The sequence below is a fragment of the Eptatretus burgeri genome, chromosome 1, assembly GCF_056783735.1.
Source record: "Eptatretus burgeri isolate ZD-2024b chromosome 1, Ebu_testis_v1, whole genome shotgun sequence".
Taxonomy (NCBI): Eukaryota; Metazoa; Chordata; class Myxini; order Myxiniformes; family Myxinidae; genus Eptatretus; species Eptatretus burgeri.
This window is the reverse complement of record NC_140961.1, coordinates 10,713,804-10,738,427: the sequence shown is the minus strand read 5'-3', so window position 1 is coordinate 10,738,427 and position 24,624 is coordinate 10,713,804. Positions and strand designations below refer to the sequence as shown.

The following is a 24,624-nucleotide window of genomic DNA, read 5'->3' as shown; positions in this document are numbered from 1 at the left end:
TATATATATATATATATATATATATATATATATATATATATATATATACACACACACACACACACATATATAGTGTTGTGGTTGACCAAATTCGCAAACCACCATTCAGGTCCCTTAGGTGAGATATCTCGGTAAGTATATGTGTAGTTAGGCCCAAACCCGTTGTCTAGAGGGAATAAATGTCATTCATGAGGGCTGCGACTCTTCAGGATAGCCGTTTTTCTTTTACTATCTTTATTTTGGACCAACCGCCATTATTACCACCACCAACCACGTCTCAACAGCCATCACAACAACAACCACCAACCACAACGCCGCTTCACCACAACCGCCACGACCTTTACCGTCACAACTCGCCACCATCGCATCACCGTCATCTCGCGCCACTCGTGGGCACCGATGCTGGACTCGTGTAGGGCGCGCACCGAGCAGCGTGTTCAAAAGCATCGTGGACTTACCGCAGAAAAACGGATCAAAAACGACTCACGCCCACTTTTGTTCCGTCCAATCGGTGAGCGAGGGGCGGTTTGGCCCCGCCTCCAGGGCGTTGGAGGGCGGTCGCTATATGCAAATTCATGGATCAAAAAGCATTCACGCCCACTTTTCCTCGGGCCAATGGGGAGCGAGGTGAAAGGTCGGAGGCAGAGGGTCAAAGATGAAAGAGCGAAGCCACGGGGCTTATAAAAACGACTGCGTTCGTCAGACGAGTTGAGTTGGAAGCGGAGGAAGAGTTGAGTTGAAGTGGCAGTGGGCAGTTGGGAGTTCGCGGAGTCGGAGTGAAGAGGACGGAGCTGTGGAGAGGCGGCGGCGGCGAAGGCGGTTGAGGGGGTGCTCGCGTCGGATTCGGGGAACTGCGGAGGGAAAGGCCGGCGGCGCGACCGAGGTCGTGGTGGAGACGCTCGTCGCGGGACCCGAGATTCTTCTGAAATCCTCCTTTCCCCGAGCATCAGCAACCCCCTCCTGTTTCCCCCCGCGCTGAGATAGTGCGACAAAAGGGGGCCCCCTTCCCACCCCCTACCAGACACTGTCCGCGAGGCCCGCGGAGTTGAGGCACCACCGCCACTTCGCGTCTCATCATCAGACGGGTAGGCCCGACACGGTCTCGGCCCCAGGCCCGCCTACCCCCTCATCCTGGAGGGTGGTTCTCTTTTCTTTTGCTTTGGGAATGTGTGTTGTCGGCGCCGTCTGTGAAGTAAAATTGTATAAGTGTTGCCGAGTGCCCGGTAGTCGGATAGATCTGCATTGTTGCATTTGCTTTTTGTCTTCTTCTTTTACATGTGCTTTTGGTGGAATTGTATATGTGTGCTTTCCGTTCATCGCGAAATAAATGTGCTTATTATTGAACTGTTTTCCCGCTTCGCTTCGTCATTTCTTTAATAGAATCCCCATCTTGCTTCACGTAAAGGGTTGGTCGTGGGCTAAGACGCCCGATAATTAATCGAACCGTCGAGGCCGACGAATAACACCGCTCGGTTATCCCGATAGTACGGAACGGGTCGCTTAAGTGGCCCGTGTCCGAAGTCGACCTGTGGCGAGGTGCGATCGCCCGGTCTACCCTCCGTGTGGGTACTTAGGTAGGTCGAATTTGGCGAGCAACCCTATCCCACGCGGGGGCCGATTGGCTCGATCGCGGTGAGACCGAAAGGTCCACCCGTGACTGGTTCCCGGCGTTAGTCCGAGAGGGTCACGACTGGATTGTCCGTCCGGTGGGCGACGTGCCGCGATTCGAGTTACGTGGCCGTCCGCACGCCGGCGGGCGCGAATCCGCAACACTGGTGTCAGGTCGTGCGATACAAACCCATCGCCCTCCTCACGGCACTGGTAACGGAGAACGGGAAAACGGGCTCTCCTGTCTCCAATTAAATTCACGGGAATTGGTCCAGGGGTGAGAGAAGCGACCCCCGATTCCCTCCAAATTACGAGCGAGTTTAATTAACCCTTTAAGAGAAGCAAGATGGCGTCTCAAGGCGAGCGGGAGCCGGGGGTATTAGAAATGGATGTAGAATGTGTAGAATCCATGGCTCAGGATGAAATCCCCGTGCAGGAAATGTTAATTGTACAGGAAAACGAACTCGCCCAACTGAACCCAGAGCCCGAAATAGGTGCGGCAGCGGCCGCGGTGTATGACACCTCCCCCCCCCTCTCCACCAAAACCCCCCAACCCCTGCCGAAACGGCTCACCCAAGCGCACCCGACATGGCCCAGCTATTCACCATGCTGGCAAAAATGTATGCGGAAATGACAGCGAACATGATCAAGCAAATGAACGAAAAGATGGATGCATACACAAATGAAATGAAAAACGAAATGAACAAGCAAATAAACGGAATGGAAGCAAACATGAAGGAAGAAACGAAAAAGCTGCGGGGTGAGACGCAGAACATGGGCCGATGCCTGCAGGCGGGCATGAAGGCCGTGACCAGGGAGATAAAAATGGCGACTCCACGTGTGGGAGCGAACGAGCTGGGTAGGGGTGCAACGGCTGACAGGCCCGCGGTGGAGGCGGGTAACAAAATAATTCGGGGGGCGTGTTGGGCGAGGGTCGTGACGATGACCGAAAGGGAAAAATTAAATGGGGAGACCAAAACGTGTGAGACGAGACGCGAGGTGACGACAACGGAAATAATAGTTGAGACAAGGGAGGTAAAGGGTGAAGAGGTGACTGAGTGGGCAGAGACACGGGAGATGGGAATGATAGAGGGAAGACTGCACGATGAAGACGGGGTAAGTGACGCACACACACACACGGAGGTAGTGGAGGATAATGAGGGTGAGCTGGTGGACTGGGTGGAGACCCAGTGCGAGCAGCGAGATGGCCTCCTCCAGGAACGAGGGGAGGGAGTATGCCCCCTTGAGGCGAGTCACGACCAGGTGAGTTCGGTCGTGCTTTGCGAGGTTGAGAGGAGGAGTGCTGCGAACGGGTGCACGGAGAGCTTGGGGGGTATAGAGGCCCCGGAGACTCTTGTGGGGACACGAATCCCCAGTGTGGTTGTCCCTGTGTGTGTGGTGCAAGGTGTGAGTGCGTCCCCGTGTGTGGAAGCGACCCCGTGTGTGAGTGGTGTGGTGGCGATGGTGCCGGAGTACGTGCTTCCCAGCACGCCGTGTGTGGATGAGGCACCGTGTGTGGAAGAGGCCGTGTGTGTGGATGAAACGGCCAGTGTGGATGAGGAACCGCGGTTGAGTGCCCCCGCGTGTGTGTGAGGCACGGTGTATGAGTGAGGCACCGCGGGTGAGTGCCCCCGCGTGCGTGAGTGAACGGCCGTGTGCAAGGTCGCTGTGTGCAAGGGAGACCGTGTGTGTGAGAGAGCGGTATGTGAGGGAGATGTCGGTTGGCATGCGGGAGCACGCAGCCGCGTCTCCCGGTGTGAATGTAATGGAATGGAGTGTGAGCGTCGTAACACGCAGGTGTGCGTGGGTGGAATGGAGGCGACGACGGAGACATGTGAGGAAAGAAAGCCGGGTTGCGGCTGTAGTTGTTTCGGGGACCGTGCCGGGTTCACCCAGCAGTGAGCACGAGGTCCGTGCTGTGCAACGCACGAGGCCGCCACGTGCTCGCTTGCGATAGTGAAGTCCCGGTCCGGAAACGCCAGCGGTGGATTTGCCGATCCCGCGGACGGACAAAGTTTAGGCAGGATAATGGATTTGGACCGGACGGGTTCTCCACGCGATCGTGTGTGTTCAGCTCCAACGGGCAAAGCACATGTGTTCGCGTGGGGAACCCCTCGAGACGTGGGGCTTGTGTTTTTTTTTTTAATGCGCACGGTGATGCCATGGCTGCACGTGGGGTTGGAATCCGGCAGGAGGGGTATCCCTGCCGGATAGTACCGTCCAAGGAGGGACGAGGAACACGTGCAGCTGCATGACGTCACGGGCAGGTGCAAAGTGCGCGAGTTGCCGCGCTGGTGATGCGCATGGAAAAAAAAAAAAACAGCAAGCCTCACTTTCGGGTGCACAGGATTCCTGGGCAAGGGGTGGAAGACCCCCTTGACCTGGGCACAGGATGGAAACTAGTTAGGGGGAAGGGTTAGCTTAGCTAGACCGACTTCATTGGGCAGGGGTAAGTCCTCTTGGAGTCCGTGGAATGGATTAGGTAGAGGGATTTAGTGAGCTTTAGGTTGGGAAATAAAATGATTTTTTGAGTTAGAAGACAGTGACAGACTTGTGAATGTGTAGTGGGGACGTAGCTTAGCTACGTAGTGTTAAAAGGAACGTGCTGTAGTTTAAGGGACGACGTGGGAGCACGAGTTAGTTAGGGGAGGTAGTTAGAAGGATGGCAGAGTTCAGCGGTGTGTGTGTTGAAGAGTTGGTGAGTTGTGAGGTGAGTACTTGGTGAGTGAGTGAGGCCAGCGGGTCTGTGTGTATGGAGCGAATGGGGAATGCATGGTGCGATGAGTGATTGGGGGGAGGAGTGACTCCTGCCCAAGGGACCCTGGGGTCAGTGTAGATTGAGTTAGGGGGTTAGTCAAATTGAAAAATGGAGGTCGTTTTGTTGTTGGTGGGAGTGTAGGCTCGAAACCCGTTTGGAGGGGTGCAGGAGCCCTGTTGACGGGCTGGGAGCGTGGCTGCGAAAGGTGAGTATCGCTGAGTGGGTACCCCGGGCACCAGGCTAGTCGGCCGTGGTAGGCCAAGGGCCCATGGGGGGCCGGGATAGCGTAGTGGGCACGGGTGCGCCTGCTTGGTGCGGGGGCCCAGGGCGCCATTAGCCGCGTGGGCAGTGTTGTGGGCACGGGTGACCCTCGGAAAGGGGACTGGGAAGCCAGCCTGCCACGTGTGCATTTCATGGGAGGTGCCATGGGGGGCACTCCCCGGTGTTAGGGAGCTGGTAGGCTCGGAGGCAGTGTAGTGCCCGGGGGTGCCATCGTCGGAGAATCGGCAGAGGGTCGTGCCTGCCAAAGGGAGCCAAGTGTCCCAGCCATGAGACCGTGTGAGGGCACGGAGAGAAAATTGGGGGGCGAGGCCCGAAATTGTGAGGACACCAACACAGGCGACGGGAATCTGGGTTGTTAGAACCAATAGTTTAAGCGAGAGGCGCTTGTTGAAAGCCCCGGGGTAGTTTAACAGTTAATGGTTAGGGTAGATAGGAAGTGTACCCCTCCGCACCATCCATCCCCTCGCTCTCGTTGTGGGCCGCTGGACCCACTTTGGTTATAGATCGCTGAACTCTGGGGAGGCCATTCTGAGGCTTGAGTTGGGCCTCGACACAGGACGTTAGCTCTCCCTTATTCCCCTCCGGGAAGGGAACGTAGGGGTTGGGAGTAGGCTAGGTGACAGGATAGGTTAGCCGAACAAAGACGATAAAGGGGGTTAGGGGACGATTTATAGTGGGGAAGTAAAAATAAAAACAACAAAAAAATAAGTTGGGGCTAAATTGGGGTTTGACAAATTAAGGGAGTGGGTATGTACAGTGACAGGCAAAGGCGATAGGTGGGAGGGAGACAGGTAGGTAGGTCCGAGCCCGCCTTCCAAGTGGCCAGCACCACCGCACTCCCTCCACCAACCTCCACTGAACGGCAAAGGCTGGCCAACTTCATCGGCTGGCCGTGTTTTGCTTCAAGGCGGAGGCCGGCCAACTTCATCGGCAGCTGTTGTTTTGCTGCAAGGCCTGTGCCATCGGCTGGCCGTGTTTTGCTTCAAGGCCTGTGCCGGCCACTTCATCTGCTGGCTGTTTTTCTTCAAGGCCTGTGCCGGCCAGTTCATCTGCCAGCTGTGTTTGCCTGCAGCGGCCTTCTTCTGCGGGCTGTGTTTGCCTGCTGCCTTTGCCATGCCATGCCCACTGCCCAGGTTCACCAGCCCCGTTCAATTTTTGCTTTGCCCCCCCCCCCACCTGTTCATTGCCATGTGCGCCAGGATTAAGGCAACAGTTTGCAAGCTGCAAGAACTGCCCTGTTGGCAGCTACAACACGGGCCTGCAGTGGCGGCCCGTGCACCGTGTTTGTGTTCATCCCTCCATTCGTTGTGTTCATTGCGTGTGCCACTTGAGCTGGCACGGAGACTACGTTTGTGCAGCCCATGCACCGTTGTGGTTCACTGCGTTCAGTTCAAAAGGGAAGGCCTTGGACTGCGTGTGAGCAGCCGGCCACGTTCCCTGTCACCTGCATTGTTTTGAGCCAGAGACTGCATGCGAGCAGCCTGGCTCCCTGTTAACTGCTTTCCTTTTGCAGAGTTCAGTGATCCTTGGACATGGTTTAGTGTAAAATTTGTAAGTTAAGGTTAAGATGTACTGTAAATATGAGTGCGCCCCCGGCATGTTTGTCTTAGCGCCGGCAATTTTATTTAAGTCGTCCGTGTGAGTGAGTTTGTTTAGGTAGTTACTCAGCCCTTAGGTTATTTATTTTGGGGACACGAATACCATGAATGTCGCACTCAGGGATCCGTAGGTAAAATGTACTAGGGGAAAACTACACATGATGGCACACGAAAATTTGACGACTCGGGACGAGTCTGTAAAAAGGGGAGGGGGTAGTGTTATGGTTGACCAAATTCGCAAACCACCATTCAGGTCCCTTAGGTGAGATATCTCGGTAAGTATATGTGTAGTTAGGCCCAAACCCGTTGTCTAGAGGGAATAAATGTCATTCATGAGGGCTGCGACTCTTCAGGATAGCCGTTTTTCTTTTACTATCTTTATTTAGGACCAACCGCCATTATTACCACCACCAACCACGTCTCAACAGCCATCACAACAACAACCACCAACCACAACGCCGCTTCACCACAACCGCCACGACCTTTACCGTCACAACTCGCCACCATCGCATCACCGTCATCTCGCCCACTCGTGGGCACCGATGCTGGACTCGTGTAGGGCGCGCACCGAGCAGCGTGTTCAAAAGCATCGCGGACTTACCGCAGAAAAACGGATCAAAAACGACTCACGCCCACTTTTGTTCCGTCCAATCGGTGAGCGAGGGGCGGTTTGGCCCCGCCTCCAGGGCGTTGGAGGGCGGTCGCTATATGCAAATTCATGGATCAAAAAGCATTCACGCCCACTTTTCCTCGGGCCAATGGGGAGCGAGGTGAAAGGTCGGAGGCAGAGGGTCAAAGATGAAAGAGCGAAGCCACGGGGCTTATAAAAACGACTGCGTTCGTCAGACGAGTTGAGTTGGAAGCGGAGGAAGAGTTGAGTTGAAGTGGCAGTGGGCAGTTGGGAGTTCGCGGAGTCGGAGTGAAGAGGACGGAGCTGTGGAGAGGCAGCGGCGGCGAAGGCGGTTGAGGGGGTGCTCGCGTCGGATTCGGGGAACTGCGGAGGGAAAGGCCGGCGGCGCGACCGAGGTCGTGGTGGAGACGCTCATCGCGGGACCCGAGATTCTTCTGAAATCCTCCTTTCCCCGAGCATCAGCAACCCCCTCCTGTTTCCCCCCGCGCTGAGATAGTGCGACAAAAGGGGGCCCCCTTCCCACCCCCTGCCAGCCACTGTCCGCGAGGCCCGCGGAGTTGAGGCACCACCGCCACTTCGCGTCTCATCATCAGACGGGTAGGCCCGACACGGTCTCGGCCCCAGGCCCGCCTACCCCCTCATCCTGGAGGGTGGTTCTCTTTTCTTTTGCTTTGGGAATGTGTGTTGTCGGCGCCGTCTGTGAAGTAAAATTGTATAAGTGTTGCCGAGTGCCCGGTAGTCGGATAGATCTGCATTGTTGCATTTGCTTTTTGTCTTCTTCTTTTACATGTGCTTTTGGTGGAATTGTATATGTGTGCTTTTCGTTCATCGCGAAATAAATGTGCTTATTATTGAACTGTTTTCCCACTTCACTTCGTCATTTCTTTAATTGAATCCCCATCTTGCTTCACGTAAAGGGTTGGTCGTGGGCTAAGACGCCCGATAATTAATCGAACCGTCGAGGCCGACGAATAACACCGCTCGGTTATCCCGATAGTACGGAACGGGTCGCTTAAGTGGCCCGTGTCCGAAGTCGACCTGCGGCGAGGTGCGATCGCCCGGTCTACCCTCCGTGTGGGTACTTAGGTAGGTCGAATTTGGCGAGCAACCCTATCCCACGCGGGGGCCGATTGGCTCGATCGCGGTGAGACTGAAAGGTCCACCCGTGACTGGTTCCCGGCGTTAGTCCGAGAGGGTCACGACTGGATTGTCCGTCCGGTGGGCGACGTGCCGCGATTCGAGTTACGTGGCCGTCCACACGCCGACGGGCGCGAATCCGCAACAATATATATATATATATACACACACACACACACACACACACACACACACACACACACACACACACACACACACACACACACACACACACACACACACACACACACACACACACACACACACACACACACACACACACATATATATATATATTGTTGTGGTTACCAAATTCGCAAACCACCATTCAGGTCCCTTAGGTGAGGTATCTCGGTAAGTACATATGTAGTTAGGCCCAAACCCGTTGTCTAGTGGGAATACATGTCATTTATGCGTGCTGCGACTCTTCAGGATAGCCGTTTTTCTTTTACTATCTTTATTTTGGACCAACCGCCATGATTACCACCACAACCACAACATCAACCACCAACCAACCACCGCTTCACCACAACCGCCACGACCTTCACGTCACACCTCACAACCGTCGCATCGCCACCGTTCTTGCGCCGCCTGTGGGGACCGGTGTTGGACTTGTGCAGGGCGCGCGCCGAACAGCGTGTACAAAATCACGGATTTTGTGCTTCAAAAACGGATCAAAAACGACACACGCCCACTTTTTGCCGTCCAATCGGTGAGCGAGGGGCGATTTGGCCCCGCCTCCAGGGCGATCGATATATGCAAATTTATGGATCAAAAAGCTTTCACGCCCACTTTTTCTCGGGCCAATGGGGAGCGAGGTGAAAGGTCGAAGGGAGGGGGTCAAAGATGAGAGGGCGAAGCTACGGGGCGGATAAAAGGACCGTGTTCGTCAGAACGAAGAGAGTCGGAGAGTAGGAGAGTCGGAAACAGAGAGTCAAGACTTCGCGGGCGGTGGAGTTGGCAAGAAGGAGCTGGTCGTCGTGTGCGTTGGAGTCGGAACGGAGGGGACAGAGCTGTGGAAAGGCGGCGACACCAGACGAGGGGGTGCTCGCGTCGGGAGCTGCACCCCAGGGAGGCCGACAGCGCGACCTGGCCGAGGTGGAGACGCTCGTCGCGGGATAATAAAAATCCTCTATACCCCGAGCATCAGCAACCCCCTCCTGTTTCCCCCCGCGCTGAGATAGTGCGACCAAGGGGGCCCCTTTCCCACCCCCTACCAGACACTGTCCGCGGGGCCCGCGGAGTTGAGGCGCCATCGCCGCTCCGCGTCTCATCACCAGACGGGTAGGCGCGACCCGGTCTCGGCCTCAGGCCCGCCTCATCCTTGAGGGTTTCTTTTCCTTGGTTTTGGGTATGTGTTGTCGGCGCCGTCTGTGAAGTAGAATTGTATAAGTGTTGCCGTGTGCTCGGTAGTCGGTATTAGCTCTGCATTGTGTTTTCGCTTTTACATTTGCTTTTTGTGTAAATTGAATTGTGTTCTTCTTTTCTGTGTGCTTTTGGTGGAATTGTATTTGTGTGCTTCCCGTGTGCCGCGAATAAATGTGCTTTGTGTTGAACTGTTTCCCGCTTCGCTTCGTCATTTCTCCCATTGAATCCTCATCTTGCTTCACGTAAAGGGTTGGTAGTGGGCTGAATACGCCCGATAATTAATCAAACCGTCGAGGTCGACGATAACACCGCTCGGTTATTCTGATAGTACGGAACGGGTCGCTTAAGTGGCCCGTGTCCGAAGTCGACCTGCGGCGAGGTGCGATCGCCCGGTCTACCCTCCGCGTGGGTACTTAGGTAGGTCGAATTTGGCGAGCAACCCGATCCCACGCGGGGGCTGATTGGCTCGATCGCGGTGAGACCGAAAGGTCCACCCGTGACTGGTTCCCGGCGTTAGTCCGAGAGGGTCACGACTGGATTGTCCGTCCGGTGGGCGACGTGCCGCGATTCGAGTTACGTGGCTGTCAGCACGCCGGCGGGCGCGAAATCCGCAACAATATATATACACACACACACACACACACATACACACACACACATATATATATATATATATATATATATATATATATATATATATATATATGTATATATATATATATATATGTATATATATATATATATGTATATATATATATATATATATATATATATATATATATATATATATATATATATATATCTACACACACACACACACATACATACATACATATATCCACACACACACACACAATGAATGACAGAAAGATTCTCTTTGGATATTATAACTCAGATGAAGCTCCGTGATCCACCGAAATGAAGTTACAGGACCGACACCTTACCTCAGGTTACAATTGACATCCCAGTTGAACATCCCATGACCTGTGAAATCCCCTCCCACACACAAAACATGTTTGTTGTTGATTCGATTCATGACACGTCGGGATCACGTGTCCCACCTTGTGGGTGATGGGGAGTACCAAGATGGCGGCCGGCGACTTCAGGTTTTTTCAGCAGATCAGTGATGCAGTTATTTTTGGATTGGAATTATTCCTCCGATTATACGATCACTTGGCGATATTGAAACGTCCGTTTCATTGTTATTTCAACATTTCGTCCGAATTCTTCACAATCTACAAACATGTAAAACCCCTTCCCAAAATGTAAAGTGGAAGTACCATGTGTAAGCTTGGCCGGGGTTCCTCCTCCTGACTCCCCATTCGTTTATCTTTCTTTCATTATTCAATTATTCATACACAACTCGGACTCTCTCTCTCTCTCTCCCTCTCCCCCCCCCCCCACCGATACCAACTGTGGTGAATTGAAGGACGTGACGCGTGATCACATGTCGCGCGGCTCGCACACGGGATGGATAAAGCCGAGATTCCGCGCAGTCGGGGGGATTGTCCCTGGGGCATTGTCATTTATGGCGGCGGTCCACTTGGTGCTCGTTGAATGGTGAGAATTGAGAGTATACCGGACTCCGTGCTAATTGCCGATTTATTTTGTGGTGATCTACTGCACATGTATGCATTGCTTCATATGTACTCCTTGCTGCACCTGTGTCCCCTGATGTGCCCGTAGAAGCGGCTTCAATCAAGTGGAATAAAGCCTACACTCTGAAGGTTTTTTCTCTCGCTTTCATTTCAATTTATTTCACTTGATTCCCTCGGCTCTCTCAACCAACGATGGACAAGATCTACAAACCGGAGAGGTTCGACGCAGACCCAAACGCAACTGACTCGGAAATGAAATGGTCGCATTGGTTCCGTTCCTTCTCACACTATCTGACCATCATCGAAGAGGGAGCCGACAAATTGGCCGCCCTTGTGAATCATGTCTCGCCCAGTGTATTCAGGCTCTTCTCGGAGTGTGACACCTACGATGCAGCGATCGACGTGCTGCGGGCGCTCTCCGTGAAGCGCAAGAACGAGGTGTACATACGACATCTTCTCAACACACGCAAGCAAGCAGCCTGGGAGACCATCGATCAGTTCCTGCAAGCTCTGAGGCAGTTGGGAAAAGACTGCAGTTTCCGGGCCGTAACCGCCGAGGAACACCGAGATGAAGCGACCAGAGAGGCATTCATCCAAGGGCTCAGGTCAGCCCCCATACGGCAACGCTTACTGGAGAAAGCACAATCCACTCTTGAAAAGGTAGCCGACCAGGCTCGAGCCATGGATACGGCACAGCAGCAATCTGAGTCGTATGGGACACCGATGCTGCTAATGAACGCCGCTACGGTGGAAACTCAAGGAACCCCTCAGGGCACCCCTGACACTGAGGATGGAGAAAAACCCGAGGAATCGGATACCCAGACCTCGTCAAACTCCTCAGCAACTACTTCGGTTGGTAAATGCTTCTTTTGTGGGTATAAAAGACACCGCCGCAACAAATGCCCCGCCAGGGATGCCACATGCATGAATTGTGACAAGAAAGGGCATTATGCCAGGGTATGCAAATCTACTCTAAGGAGAAATAAACCCACTTCTGCGGCCCTCAACTCACAACAGAAACTAACTGCAGCCTCACCGGGGAATCTATCCTAGGTTATCATCAACGTGCGAATTAACGGGCATATGGCTGAGGCTCTGATTGATACCGGTAGCTCTGAAAGTTTCGTCAACAGCTCACTAGCGAAGGGCAGGAAATGGAAGATCCACCCGACAGACAATACGGTATGCATGGCCTCCACATCACTGCAGTCCCGCATACGAGGGTACTGCAATGTTGAATTGGACGTAAAAGGGTACACGCATCGGGATGTAAGGGTACTGGTGCTTCGTGATTTATGCGCAGACGTAATTCTGGGTCATAATGTCCTCAAGCAGCACATGAGCGTCGAAATACCCTTTGGAGGAAGCAAACCTCGTCTAATTCTAAATGCTCTGACCACCGCAGAGGTATCGTCCCCCCTGCTGTTTGTTAACTTGTCGCCGGACTGTAAACCGATAGCGATCAAATCGCGACGATATACCACTGCCGATATGAACTTCATCACTTCTGAGACCAAGCGATTACTGGAAGAACGTATTATAGAACCGAGCGATTCGCCATGGCGCGCGCAGGTGTTGGTGACCACCAACCAGAACCATAAGAAACGAATGGTTGTCGATTACTCTCAAATGGTCAATCGCTTCACCCAACTCGATGCCTACCCTTTACCGCGCATAGACGAGATGGTCAAACGCGTGGCCAATTATAAAATATTCAGCACCATCGATTTGTGAAGCGCCTATCATCAAATTCCCATCCGAGAGGAAGACAAACCTTACACCGCGTTCCAGGCAGGTAGACGCCTCTACCAATTCAGGAGGATTCCGTTCGGTGTCACGAATGGAGTAGCTTGCTTCCAACGAGTTATGGACGACATCATCTCGGATGAAAACCTCAAAGACACTTTTGTTTATGTGGACAATGTCACGGTGTGCGTTAAGGATCGGGGGGAACATGATATGAATCTGGAGAGATTCTTGAGCATTGCTAGAAAATATAATCTGACCCTCAACTACGAGAAATGCGTATTCTCGGCAAGGTCAATTGACCTTCTCGGCTACACAATAGCCGACGGCACGATTAAGCCCGATCCTGAACGATTGCGCCCACTTCGTGAGCTACCCCCACCTCAGGACCTGCAGACAATGCGCCGGGTGATAGGCATGTTCGCTTACTACACGAGATGGATCTCCCAATACTCCGAGAAAATACATCCCCTAGTGCATTGCAAAAACTTCCCACCAGATGCCGCTGTTGTAAAAGCTTTCCACAGCCTCAAAGACGATATCAGTAATTCCGTGGTATTATCGATCGACAGCTCGGTGCCGTTCGTGGTGGAAACGGACGCTTCCGATCATGCGATAGCCGCGACGCTTAATCAGTCTGGGCGACCCATCGCGTTCTTCTCGAGAACTCTCTCTGGAAGCGAGCAGAGACACTCAGCAATAGAGAAGGAAGCGTACGCTATTGTCGAAGCCCTACGTAAATGGAGACACTATTTACTGGGAAACCACTTCACACTCGTCATGGACCAGCGATCCGTTGCATTCATGTTTGATGGGAAAAATAACGGGAAAATTAAGAATGAAAAAATAATGAGATGGCGGATAGACCTAGCTTGCTATAGTTACGACATTGTTTACCGGCCCGGGAGGGAAAACCCTGCTGCAGATACCTTCTCTCGGGTCTACTGTTCGGCGACAATCAGTCGGGCTTTGCAAGACCTCCATGTGTCTCTGTGCCACCCGGGGGTAACCAGAATGGCACATTTCGTGCGCAGACAAAACCTTCCCTATTCTATCGAAGATATTAAACAAATGAATGCTTCATGCCCTGTTTGTGCTGAACTAAAACCCAGATTCTATGGCGTGGCATCTGGCAGGTTGATCAAGGCCACTTCTCCCTTCGAGAGACTAAATACCGACTTCAAAGGGCCCCTGCCGACCGAGACAGACAACAGATACATATTCACTGTTGTTGATGAATACTCAAGGTTCCCTTTCGCATTTCCGTGTTCGGATATGACCTCGGGCACTGTCGTGAAATGTCTGTCTGACCTCTTCGCTATGCTTGGGAAACCTTCGTACATACATTCAGACAGAGGGCCGTGTTTCATGTCGGCCGGGCTAAAACAGTTCCTATTAGAGCACGGCATAGCAACTAGTCGAACGACGGGTTACAACCCACAGGGTAAGGCCAAAAAAAAAAAATGTTGCATTGGCGTAACCCGCCCGACCCTAAAAATTCCGCCGACCCTACGTTTTTTTTTTTGTTTTTTTTGCTATCGATTTCAAGTATCTTGTTGATTGCGATCGCAAAAACCCGGAAGTGTTTCGGACAGAACCCGCCGACAAAAAGGGTGGTACTCGAGCCGGGGGAGATTTTGGGAGGGATTTATTAGGAAAAAAAAAAAAAAAAGATCCCGACCGACCTTCCCTATTTTTCAGTGACCCGTTACGCCAATGCAACATTTTTTTTTTTTGGCCTAATGGGCAGGTGGAACGATATCATGGAATCATTTGGAAAGCCGTAACTCTGGCGCTGAAATCGAGAGGACTGGGGCCCGAGCAGTGGGAGGTTACTCTTCTCGACACTCTGAATTCCATACGCTCTTTGCTCTGTACGTCCACCAATGCAACTCCTCACGAACGAATGTTTACTCACCAGCGACGTTATGTTGACGGCCAAACGGTGCCCAACTGGCTAACCTATCCCGGAACAGTGTTCATGAAACGCCCGGTACGACAAAGCAAGTGTGAACCCATGGTGGAGGAGGTCGAACTCATCGATGCTCATCCAGAGTATGCTCATGTCAGACTTCCTGATGGCAGGGAGACCACTGTGTCGGTTCGCCATTTGGCTCCCTCAGGTACTCCTCCCGCAGGTACACCACCATCTGGCACTCTTCCCTCTGACATTCCCTCCCCAGGTGTTCCCCCCCCCCACCAGGAACTCCACCCGGGAATGGTGGCAACAGAGCTGCCGCGTTCCACCCGAGAGCGATCGATGAGTCATCCCCGGCACGAGTCGAGGCTCACCAAGAGGATCGGAAGCCTCCCTCAAGTGAAACCGCCATTTACTCCAGGAGAGGTCGACGGAGAAAACCCCCTCGCCGACTCGATCTGTAAAGGGGATTATCGGCATCCTCGTTGCTCATGCTCCTATATGCTCATTATATCATATATCGATGCTCATTACCATGCTCCTACAACTCAAAATAATCCTCACTGCTTGGCATGTATGTTTCTGTAGGTTAAATAGTTCGCGCTGCTTGAAATGTAAACTCCTAGAGCGCTGAAGCAAACATGGTGCGTTAGTTGGGCCTCCAGTTACATTTTAAAGACGGGGAGAATGTGATGAAATGAAGGACGTGACGCGTGATCACATGTCGCGCGGCTCGCACACGGGATGGATAAAGCCAAGATTCCGCGCGGTCAGGGGGATTGTCCCTGGGGCATTGTCATTTACGGCGGCGGTCCACTTGGTGCTCGTTGAATGGTGAGAATTTAGAGTATACCGGACTCCGTGCTTATGCTGATTAATTTTGCGGTGATCGACTGCACTTGTATACCTTGCTACATATGTACTCCTCGCTGCACCTGTATCCTCTGATGTGCCCGTAGAAGCGGCTTCAATCAAGTGGAATAAAGCCTACACTCCGAAGGTTTTTCTCTCGCTTTCATTTCACCAACCCTCCCAATCCGTATGGGGAAGTTCTTGTCACAAGATGTTCGAATAAAACTCAAAATGAAGGCCCAGAGACCATTTGTTCGAGTCCCACACTGTCACCACCGAGATCGCCATGTTGTTAACGGTACCGATCACTCCGTTCCGTTGGAGTGGTTGTTTGAGTGCTTTGAATGAAGCAAGCCGATTGGTAAGTGGTTATCAAGCTGCTCCCGAACGGAACATACCCGAGGAATCGATTTCCTTCACAATTATTCGTGAATTCGATCCTTTGGAACTGAACTTTGATCCGGACATTCTGATCACAGGCTCAACAAACGGATCGAACCTTCCAGAACACGTGGGGTTTGTTTGGGTCTGGGAGACACGAAATGAAGACCCTGTAGGACTGGGAGACACGAAATGAAGACCCTGTAGATCTGGGAGACACGAAATGAAGACCCTGTAGGACTGGGAGACACGAAATGAAGACCCTGGAGGTCTGGGAGACATGAAATGAAGACCCTGTAGGACTGGGAGACACGAAATGAAGACCCTGGAGGTCTGGGAGACACGAAATGAACACCATATAGGACTGGGAGACACGAAATGAAGACCCTGTAGGACTGGGAGACACGAAATGAAGACCCTGTAGGACTGGGAGACATGAAATGATGACCCTGTTGGACTGGGAGACACGAAATGATGACCCTGTCAGACTGGGAGACACGAAATGAAGAGCCTGTAGGTCTGAGAGACACGAAATGATGACCCTGTCAGACTGGGAGACACGAAATGAAGAGCCTGTAGGTCTGTGAGACACGAAATGATGACCCTGTCAGACTGGGAGACACGAAATGAAGAGCCTGTAGGTCTGTGAGACACGAAATGATGACCCTGTCGGACTGGGAGACACGAAATCAAGACCCTGTAGGACTGGGAGACACGAAATCAAGACCCTGTAGGACTGGGAGACACGAAATGAAGACCCTGTAGATCTGGGAGACACGAAATGAAGACCCTGTAGATCTGGGAGACACGAAATGAAGACCCTGTAGATCTGAGAGACACGAAATGAAGACCCTGTAGATCTGGGAGACACAAAGTAAAACACCGAGATTACTGAAACAAGTTCTGCCGTTGTTTGGTCACTTTCTCCTCAACTCAGCCAAGTTCCACCAACTTATTGACAAATTAACAAATCCCGACCAACGGATTTTCATTGCACGAAATCACATTCGTCAGATTATCAAAAACCTGGAGAATTCTCCTCATTTTCCTGTTTCCACCCGTCCGTGTGGGCGTGGCCATCTTGTCTGTATCTGATCACGTGCAGCGAATCACGACCTCTGATTGGTCGAAATTCAAATGAAAATTCGTTTATTTTTGTTGCTTCTGCTTCCTTGCAGTTATTTATGACGTCATAAAGCTAAAACCGTTAACCCCATTTTTCCTGACCGCCGGACCCGAGCAGACGCGCTGTGAGTGTCTCCGTGTGTCCCTGAGGGAAAAATACCCACAATGCCTTTGTTTCGGTCGAGACGCGATCGTGAGGAGAGGAGGAGGAACCGAAGGACCAATGGGACCGTGATGTCCCGGTTTGGGGGGTTTTTCAGGTCCATGTTCTCCTGTACATCGTCCTCCGGTTCTCGGGACAATGTTTCCTCTGAGGTCGAATGGAGTCCTCAGGTTCAGGAGGAACACGACGGACGAAGCCCGCAGTCCTGCGATGGTGGGAAGACCACTGAAGGTGTTCCGTGGAGTTCAAGGTTCCCAGGTGAAGGTGAGTTTTGAACTCGAACTTGTACACCTGTTGTTACCTGCGTCCACTCGACCTTGTGTTTTCATCCCTGTTCGTGTGTGATCTCGATCTCTCAAATCGTTGTGGACGAGTTATGAGGAAACGTGGTGGATGGTTGTGTGTGTGACGAGGAAGGATTGGTTCGGTTCGGGTTTCGGTTGGGATCCAGATCCACCCTGTCGGTGGATACATCAGGTGAACTGTTCAGCCAGGTGGAGGTGTGTTCTCTCCCGAGTTCCGTTCTCCTTCTCGATGTTGAATCGTCGATCGAGTCGAAAAAAATATTTTCGATTTAAATTTTTTTGATTCTATTATAATAATTTTCCCCTTATTTGTTGGTCGTGGTGTCGGTCTGTCCGTGTGTGTGTTTGTCGGGGGGTTTTGACCCCCTTGCAGTTGTTCGATTTTGATGAAATTTGGGTGGTTGGACCAGTTTATGACCTCGTTGTGGCGCGTCGGGACTGGTTGCTGACGCCCCTTTGGTTGCCTAGCAACGGGACTTTGAAATATTTCAAAAATCATAAAAAAATTATTTTTTCCAAAATCAAGAATCGGGCCACGACCGACTGTGGGCAGAACATTCAGTCATATTGTCAAACATTCCCAGCCGGATCCTATGAAAACTGTCGGAGAAGATCGACTTTGAATGAACCCTGGTCGAAAACAATAAAATAACGAAGTTCGTGATATCTCAGAGACGATGAGTCAGATATACATGAAACTGGAATGGAAGGTGTTTTCAAAATGATTTTCATTTTTGAAAAGTCAGATATACAAGTCAGATCTGCAAAAAATCTCCATAGAAATGATGACTCCAGGTGGTTTGCCTTTATCTTCCCCGTGATGTCAGAATATTAATTAATAACTTGTTTCGGATGTCGCTGAAAACGTTACAACAGATGCTGTGGGCTCTTTGGTAACCACAAACTAATACTAGCAGATAGGACACCCAGATTAACATCCATCCGAGGGACGACACACAGTGAAGCCTCGCCCTGTCTGCGATACACCAAGATGACTGTTTATATCTGGGTCAAGATTCAAACCCAGGTGAGATGTCCAACAGGTGAGTATACGTACTTCTCACCCATCCTGCCAGCCCCATCAGAGGCTTCATTTCTGACAAAGGAAACCATTTGTTTTGATATTTTTATAAACACCGTCTGGTAAAGCAAACATTGGTTCCAGAAATTGATGTTGAAATTACTAACTTATTGATGGTAACTAACAGTGGTTACATCTTGAATTGTTACTCGATAACTTTAAGGATATTTGATGATCCCTGTTTGTACATTGCAGGTTCCTCTGTGCCGAACGCTGTCACAAAGATGGTCCCAAATCAAGAACAAGTTTGTGAGGAGGGGACATCATGTAAAAGCTGTTCCAAACTGGTGAGGAAAAACAACTCTTCCTTGAGGCCTTGTTCATACATGGTGGTTGGAGGAGGGTGGAGGTGGAGGAGGTTAATTTAATGTAATGTCTGTTTTATCAATTCTGTTCTTCATAATTGGAGATGACCTGTGGAAGATGGAGATGTCCGTTTTGTGTTGTGTCGTGTTGTGTAAACCGGCAATGTGGAGTCTTCAACACCAGGAAGAACACGTGATAAAAACCTCCTCTGTGTCAGTTTGAAGAGAACACACAACTCTTTACTGGACTCCACTACTCTCTCGTGGTGATGTTGAACACTGAGGTTCAAGGGAACCATCCGTGCTCTGTTTGACCTCCTGAGAACTTATTGACCCAAAGCTGCCTTGGGCTCAGAAATACAGGCTTGACCTTGATCTCTGCACCTTTTGTTTCTGTTTGAATCTTGTTACATTTGTGACGTGTTGACCTCCTGCAGGAAGAATACATTTTACTAAATGTGAAACTCCAAGGGGAAATCGATTCACTGAAGTCCTCAATGGAAGCATGGAGAAGGTGTGCACGAGAAGGTAATTTGTTTTGAGAATTATTTATTTTGTTTCTTTGATTTCTGTCACAGAAAGTTTCATCATCAACTTGTCTTGTAATTACTTTATCTCTTTAGAACTGAGGGCTGAGCTGCAACACGATGCAGAGTTGCGAAAGCTTCCTTTTCAGGTTCGAGTTTCACTCACATCAAAGAAGATAAAAACACTCTCAGCAAACAAGAGTGTGTTAGTTTTTTATAGATGTATATTTTAGCTCTTTATATGAGCCTCGACAAAGTAACCAAAAAAGGAATCTTTTTAACACCATTCTGTTGATTTTGTTTGTGATTCCGATTGATGTTCAATGTACAATGGACCTGGTGACCTGTTTTTATGTTAATTTTACATGAGAACACCTGTACCTGCCTTTTGATCTCAGACAGTTCATGATTTTTAGTTCTCTACTTTCGAGAACCTTCTCCAGCCTGGTTCCCCTGATGAGTTTTCCTTCTTTGTTTCTTTCATCCCACTCACCTGGTTTCCCCCTTTTCTCATGATTACCTCATCTCTGTTTCCACCTTGTGATGTGCTAATTCACCTTTTCTCTGATCCTTCTCTTGCTTTCTGTTCTCCTCACTCTCCATCAGTGTAGATTACAATGTACTAATTTACAGCCATTTCTGACTTCCCTTTATTTGAATGTTTGTTTCATTGAATGAAACCATTACTACCACCACAACTACTACTACTACAACTACTACGACGAGATAGTTGTGGTCTGTAGGATCAATGCGGTCTAAAATGGACTAAAAAGAATGTCCCCCCCCCTCCCCGCTCCCTCTTGATTTAATGTTCTTCAAAGCAAGAGGGTATTCCTGACATTGAGGTTAAAATTTAATCAACAGATTAAATTAAATTTTGATCAAGAGCAAATTTAATGAAGAGGTTAAATTGAATGATGAAAAATCCTTGTTGATGCCACACGAAGTCGTTTCGGATTTATCCCAAAGCGTTTTCGGTTTATTTTCATGTTTTCAGGTTGTCCGTCCGTCAGTGATAAGTTTTTATTTCCGCAATAACTTCTGAACAGCTGAAGGGATCAAAGTCAAACTTGGGACAAGTATTATAATGATGTAATAATGTGGGTGGAGGCATTTCGGTGGAAGAGTGTCGTTCTAGTTTGTTGATTATTATCTCACCTGGAACGTAGTCCTGGGAGCTTGTGGGATGGCACGTCGTCCATCCGTCCGTCTGGAAGTGAACACTTGCAATGTCTTCTCTGTAACTGCAAACACAATTTCGGTGAAACTTCACCACAAACTTCATCACCCGAGGTGTACCAGAGTTTGTCCACAACATTTAAAAAAAGGGGGCTTATGGGGGTGTTGGGGGGGGGTTGCCCCCCAAAATAGTTATTTACTTTTTTATTAGAAATTACACACAATTCCAAAGAAACTTGACTGGAACTTTCATCACCCGTGATGAACGAAAGCTTGTTCATGACATCAAAAAAATATCTGAGTCTGAGGGTGTTCACGAAGGGGGAAGGAGGGGGAGGTGAACGCTCAGGGGTATCTCCCCAATTTCGTTTTTTGCCTTATCTGGAATTTACGTTCCATATCAGGTGTTGTGATCATGCACCGTTTGTCCGACCTTCTCCTTTTTTGACTTCTCCAGCCAATCCGCAAGTCCGATCCGGCTTCAATTTGGCAGCAATGTTCCTCTCGTAACTGGTAATGGGAATTGCAAAGCTTGTTCTGGTCACGTGAACAAAATGTCCGACTTCGTAAATTTCTTCAAAAATCTTCTTCTCCAGATGTACCAATCAGAATGTTACCAGATTTGGGTTGAAACATTCGGCCAAGGTGGGGATGTTGCATTGCAGAAGTCATGCTCATCATGTGACCGGAAGTGTGTTAAAATGGCCGGCTTCGTCAACTTTGGGAAAATCGTGTGAAATCCTTCAAAAATCTTCTCCAGATGCACCATTCAGAATGCTACCAGATTTTGGTTGCAACATTAGGCCAGGGACCAGATTAGTAACAGGTCCAGTGGTCCTATTTTTCATTCACAATCCGTGAGATGAAGGAATCTGGGTCACGCGATAGTCATGTGATGGACATTCAAACATAGACAATATTTTGAGTTCATTAATTATCTCACCTCCTTGATGGAAAATCAGGGCTGTGTTATTTTTCCTTATCGGTGTCATGAACCATCATGCCGAGTTTCAAAATGATCTGTTGAGCCACCTCAGAGTATCTGTTGTGGGTGGGGGGGGGGGGTGGGAGGAATAAAGAATTGTTTATGGACCCTTCACCTGACTGCCTGAAGGACATCATGATTGCCTTAACAGCTCATCTTCACTCTGTTGTCGATGAGCTAAATACACAAATATCCAATAAGAGTTTTTTCATACAAGGATAGAAATACACCAATTTCAGGAATTGAGAGGTGTATGAACGAAGATCGTTGTGATACCCATTTTACGAGGACATAATGCTTATAATTGGTCCAATCTTGATCACTGCCTCAACTTGTTTTGTTTCCCACCTACTTCATCCTCTTTTACAGACAAATTCCCCTTCATCTCACATGAAATATCTAGAAAATGAAGTGAACAGCCTTCAGGTGGTCGTAGAAATGCGAACCGCTCAAATGCGTAATGCTGAGAAGATGGTGCAGGACCTGCAGAAAGAGGTAAATGATGTGATCATCATCCTTTTTCCTTTATGGAGGAGAATCATGTAATTTGGGAGGACGTGTGATTGAGGTTTAATGTGTGTATCATTGAGGTTTCACTCAATATATTTTTATAATTTGTAATAAACTGCGTGCTGTTTGCAGCTGGAAAACAAACATCTTATTGAAGTAAAAATGCAGGTGTTGCGGCAGAACTATGAGGATGCTCGGGCTCGCTTGGTCAGGAGCGAGACGAAGGTACAAAGAACTTTCCTGTCAATGTCTCTCACTAATATTTCTGAACAACAATCATATTTTCAATCATCGCATTGATATTTATGTTCCTGATAAAGCGTCATACTTGAGTTGAAGAATGCCGTCACAACCAATATTGTTTAAAAGTTGCATTTTATGTTTTGTCAACCATTTAAAATTACTTTTCTGGGAAACTAAAATGTTATGAAAGTTTTATTTTGCGATGGGACTGGTACACAATGGACATCTCTTTTAAGAAGGGAAACAGGAATCTCTCACATCTATCAGCAACTGCAAGCAAATGGAACACCCTGCTTAATGCCGCTCCAAAGGATGACACACTCTTTGGTGCAAAGCCTCAGGATGAAAGTTTATTGGTCGTGTTTGTTTTTTCTTGTTTGCAGCCATTCTCATAAGTATTTTTAAGGAGGAACAGGGCATGCACAAGTCATGCACCTGTTCCAAGGTTCACCACCATCGCAGGACAAAACATTCATCAGTGTAAGTATTCATTAATTTTTTATTTATCTATAATGCTTGGAATATGACTTAACTTATCATCTCCCTGCCTCACATTAAAGTGCAGGGGTGGGGGTGAGGAGCGGGTGTGCGGGGAGGTGGGAAGATTGACTCTGAGTCACTCCAAATGATACCTGTGCCCTTATTCTTCCCTTTTCAAAATTAATCTTGTCTCTTTGGATAACTTTGTTCGTTATTCCCAATCTCTTTAAAGCACCCCTGAACTCCACAACCTTTCGATGGGAACATGCAAATGGAAATAAAGATTCGATGTGAAACAAATTAACATTTTATTGGAAGACGAGCAAATACAACCCGTCGCTTCACTGATGGGTTTATTATGAGGGGTGTGAGAGAGAGAAGAGGTGTGGGGGAGAGTGAACTAGTTCGACGTCCATCCGAGAGACGGCACACACATTTATGAATCACCCTGCCTGTGAAACGTTGGGATGACAGTTTATCGCCAAGTCGGAATTTGAACCCAGGCCAAACAGCTTCAAGAGAGTGTGTGTACCTCTCGGACCATCCTGCCGTGGTGTGGAGATTCATTGCTTTGTCATCACTGAAAACATTTTTCAATTCTCTCAAACTCGCAGTTCACTTGTCCTGTTGCTTGACTCACTCGAATTCTCTGATTTGTTTTGCCTTCCTCACCCTGGGGATGTTCGGACAGAGAACCGAGCCACGGTATCGCCATGGAAACTTGGAGAGAATGAAGCTTGTGGAGCGCTCTCCAAGTGGCTCAAGCACTCAAGCAAGCACTCCAACAAAAGGGATGGTTGAAAAGGTACAGCTGGATTGGCAAGCGACAGCAAAGTGATCGATGATGGAACAAACCCACAAAAACCCCAAACATCACTTCTGTTGTTACATTTTGAGATTTCACTCCAAATTTCGACAGTTATTTAGTCCACGTGATCCAATCCTCAAACCTAAAATCATATCATTTCATTCATCATGAAAATCACGTTTCGATTATCCACTCCAATTAGTCCGTGAGAGTAGATCATGGAAAATATCATTTTATGCCTAACATCGATCCAAGATCCCAACTTTAAAACTACGGCATTTACAAAAGTAGTGAAGACAGCGATTCGAAGGTGTGATGATCAGATATTTGATGATATGAGTGAGGAAAGTGAAAAACAATTGAGCGCTTTATCGTTGAGAAACCAGCAGTTATAAAGTGCCAGTTCTCATTATGTCTCCGATTAATTATATAACACACCAGTACACAAACACCACATAATACTTCTGGTAACGGTCTACAATCTCTGATTGCTCTTTCCAGTCTATAATGGCATCACAAAGGAGATATTTGTGTGTTTTTTGTATCTTCAATTGTTTGTCTTCCATCATTATACATTTCCTTTGATTTAGCTGTTGTTGTTGTGGTCAGGTTGTGTGGTTCAGGCAAAAGTCCACAGAGGAGAAATTGTTCTATCATTTGTAGTTCCTTTCCAAGGTCATACATTGTGCTACCAACGCTGTCATTCAAGCGTCACTTCTGCATCAGCACCCTGCAGCAGCCAACAACAGTTATCAAGTGGTTAAGGTTCTGTCAAGTAGGTTATGAGTGTTCACCACCAAGGGGGAGTTTATCATCTCCTTCGATGTTTACTCGGTGATATATTACGTGTAAGTCGGCTTTCCACTTCGCAACTCTTCTCGCGTGTAAGTGTAGCAACTCGTGTGCAAGTCGGCTTGGTGTTGGGGTCAAGGGGTGAGCTGGAGTGCAAGAAGCTGTGAGATGGTTTCCGTCGATGATGTCCAGGTGGATGCCGGAACATTGGATGACGATTACGTGTGACTTGCTTATTCATTTA

At 49.3% G+C, this 24,624-nt stretch overlaps 1 protein-coding gene across 2 annotated transcripts; it reads left to right on the top strand.

Moving 5' to 3' along the window:
• Positions 1 to 16,695: 16,695 nt before the first annotated feature.
• On the top strand, positions 16,696 to 24,363 carry LOC147033849 (uncharacterized). 2 transcript variants are annotated; one of them, XM_085871871.1, is made up of 9 exons: positions 16,696 to 17,429; positions 18,747 to 18,838; positions 19,294 to 19,384; positions 19,480 to 19,532; positions 21,917 to 22,042; positions 22,190 to 22,282; positions 22,684 to 22,780; positions 23,472 to 23,585; positions 24,252 to 24,363. In XM_085871871.1, the coding sequence occupies exons 1-7, from the start codon at positions 17,168 to 17,170 to the stop codon at positions 22,693 to 22,695; spliced, it is 729 nt and encodes a 242-aa protein (XP_085727997.1). In that variant the 5' UTR covers positions 16,696 to 17,167; the 3' UTR covers positions 22,696 to 22,780; positions 23,472 to 23,585; positions 24,252 to 24,363. The 2 variants fall into 2 exon arrangements, with proteins under 2 accessions (XP_085727997.1, XP_085727990.1); XM_085871864.1 differs by lacking the exon at positions 24,252 to 24,363 and having other exon boundaries at positions 23,472 to 24,109.
• The last annotated feature ends 261 nt before the right edge of the window (positions 24,364 to 24,624 follow it).